The sequence below is a fragment of the Propithecus coquereli genome, unplaced genomic scaffold (assembly GCF_000956105.1).
Source record: "Propithecus coquereli isolate 6110/MARCELLA unplaced genomic scaffold, Pcoq_1.0 Scaffold266, whole genome shotgun sequence".
Lineage (NCBI taxonomy): Eukaryota > Metazoa > Chordata > Mammalia > Primates > Indriidae > Propithecus > Propithecus coquereli.
This window is the reverse complement of record NW_012148241.1, coordinates 366,340-368,048: the sequence shown is the minus strand read 5'-3', so window position 1 is coordinate 368,048 and position 1,709 is coordinate 366,340. Positions and strand designations below refer to the sequence as shown.

General features: G+C 33.8%; 1 protein-coding gene across 1 annotated transcript in view; it reads left to right on the top strand.

Moving 5' to 3' along the window:
• The window catches only part of LOC105812823 (roundabout homolog 2-like), a 742,657-nt gene that overhangs the window by 613,379 nt on the left and 127,569 nt on the right, over positions 1 to 1,709 (top strand). The window contains exon 14 of the mRNA XM_012647378.1: positions 382 to 553. Within this exon, the coding sequence (XP_012502832.1) occupies positions 382 to 553 (172 nt within the window). The remainder of the gene's footprint in view (positions 1 to 381; positions 554 to 1,709) is intronic.

Below are 1,709 nucleotides of genomic sequence, written 5' to 3'. Positions count from 1 at the left end.
AGAAATTATGTGTTTTAATCTATGCCAAAATGCTATTTGCAACCAACGCTCACATTCCAGAAGTGTTAAAAAAATCATTTTGCCTTCTAAATTACTCATGAGCATTTAGTGCTCAAAGTAAGATACAAATGAACACGGCATAGTTTTAGCTTCCCTTATTTTTCTTCCTTTAACACAGATGCACATGCGTGTGTATGCACACACACACACATTTATATGTACATAAATAAACTGCAGAGGTTGGACTTTAGAAAATATCATTTACAAACACTTCTATAAGTCTAGAAAATAGATTGGTCACTGTTAAAAAATATTTAATCAATTATAATAGTCCAGTTACTGGAAACAATAGTTTCTCATATTCACTTTCCACTTTTTCAGATTTGGTGTCTGGGAAATGAAACACGATTCCATATCAACAAAACCGTAGATGCAGCCATTCGGTCTGTGATAATTGGTGGATTATTCCCAGGTATTCAATACCGGGTAGAGGTTGCAGCTAGTACCAGTGCAGGAGTTGGAGTAAAAAGTGAGCCACAGCCAATAATAATTGGTGAGTATCAGTCTATGTGATCTCTGCTTTACAATCAGTCAACTGACAACAAGGTAGGTTATGAGTTTGAATCTACGTCCTAATAGTGAATCTGCACTTATGAGTGATAGGGTGCACACATAATATGGGCAAAGGGGTCAACTGACTACGGTTTCTCACAAAAATGCTTGGCGCAATTGTCTGTGCCCTTAAGAGTCACACAATCTTTTTTAAATTACTATCTCTAAGAGTTTAAATTCTGAAAGGTGGTTTGAAAATTATTCTTAATCAATGGCTTCATTAGCAATTTTGGTGCCATTGAAATATAGTAGAAAATGAGACAGTTATTGAAGAGAGTGCATTATGTTTCAAATCTCTATGCTTCCTCTTAGCCAGAGAAATGTCAAAAATTAATCAGACACAGACCAAAATAAATTTCATGATCCAAATATACAACCCCAAAGAAGAAAGTCATGTTAAATCTACTATTGTCATTTCATAAAACTGTTCCCTCTCATCACAGATTTGCCTGTTTGCCTGTTCTTGAAATGTATGTAAATGGAATCATATAGAATATAATATTTTGTGTCTGGTATTTTCCACTAAACATAATGTTTTTGAGATTGACCCATGTACGTATTGTGTAGTTCATATGTTTCATTGCTGAGCGGTATTCAATTGTATGAATATGCCATATTTTCTTTATCCACCTTTCACTTAAGAGAATGAAGATTCTTGTGCAAGTGTTTTTGAGGACACATGTTTTTATTTCTTTTGGAGAAATACTTAGAAGTAAAATTTCTGGGTAAAGCGTTGTATAGTTGGACTTTGTAAGAAACTGCTATACAATGTTCAGATTGTATAATTTTATACTCCCACACCAGCAAAGAAAATGACTTCCAGTTTTTCTACATTGTCACCAACATCTGATGTTGCCAGTCTTCGTAATTTTAGCCGTTCTAGTGGGTGTAAAATAGTACCTCATTATGATTTTAACTGGAATTTTCATTCATAACTAATGGTGTTGAGCAACTTTGCTTGTGCTTATTGGCCATTCACATACTTTCTTTTGTGAATTGACCATATATATATTTGCCCTTTTAAAATTGGGTTGTCTCTTTGTTACTGATTAATAGGAGTTTTTTATACATTCTAGATACAAGTTCTTTGCCATATA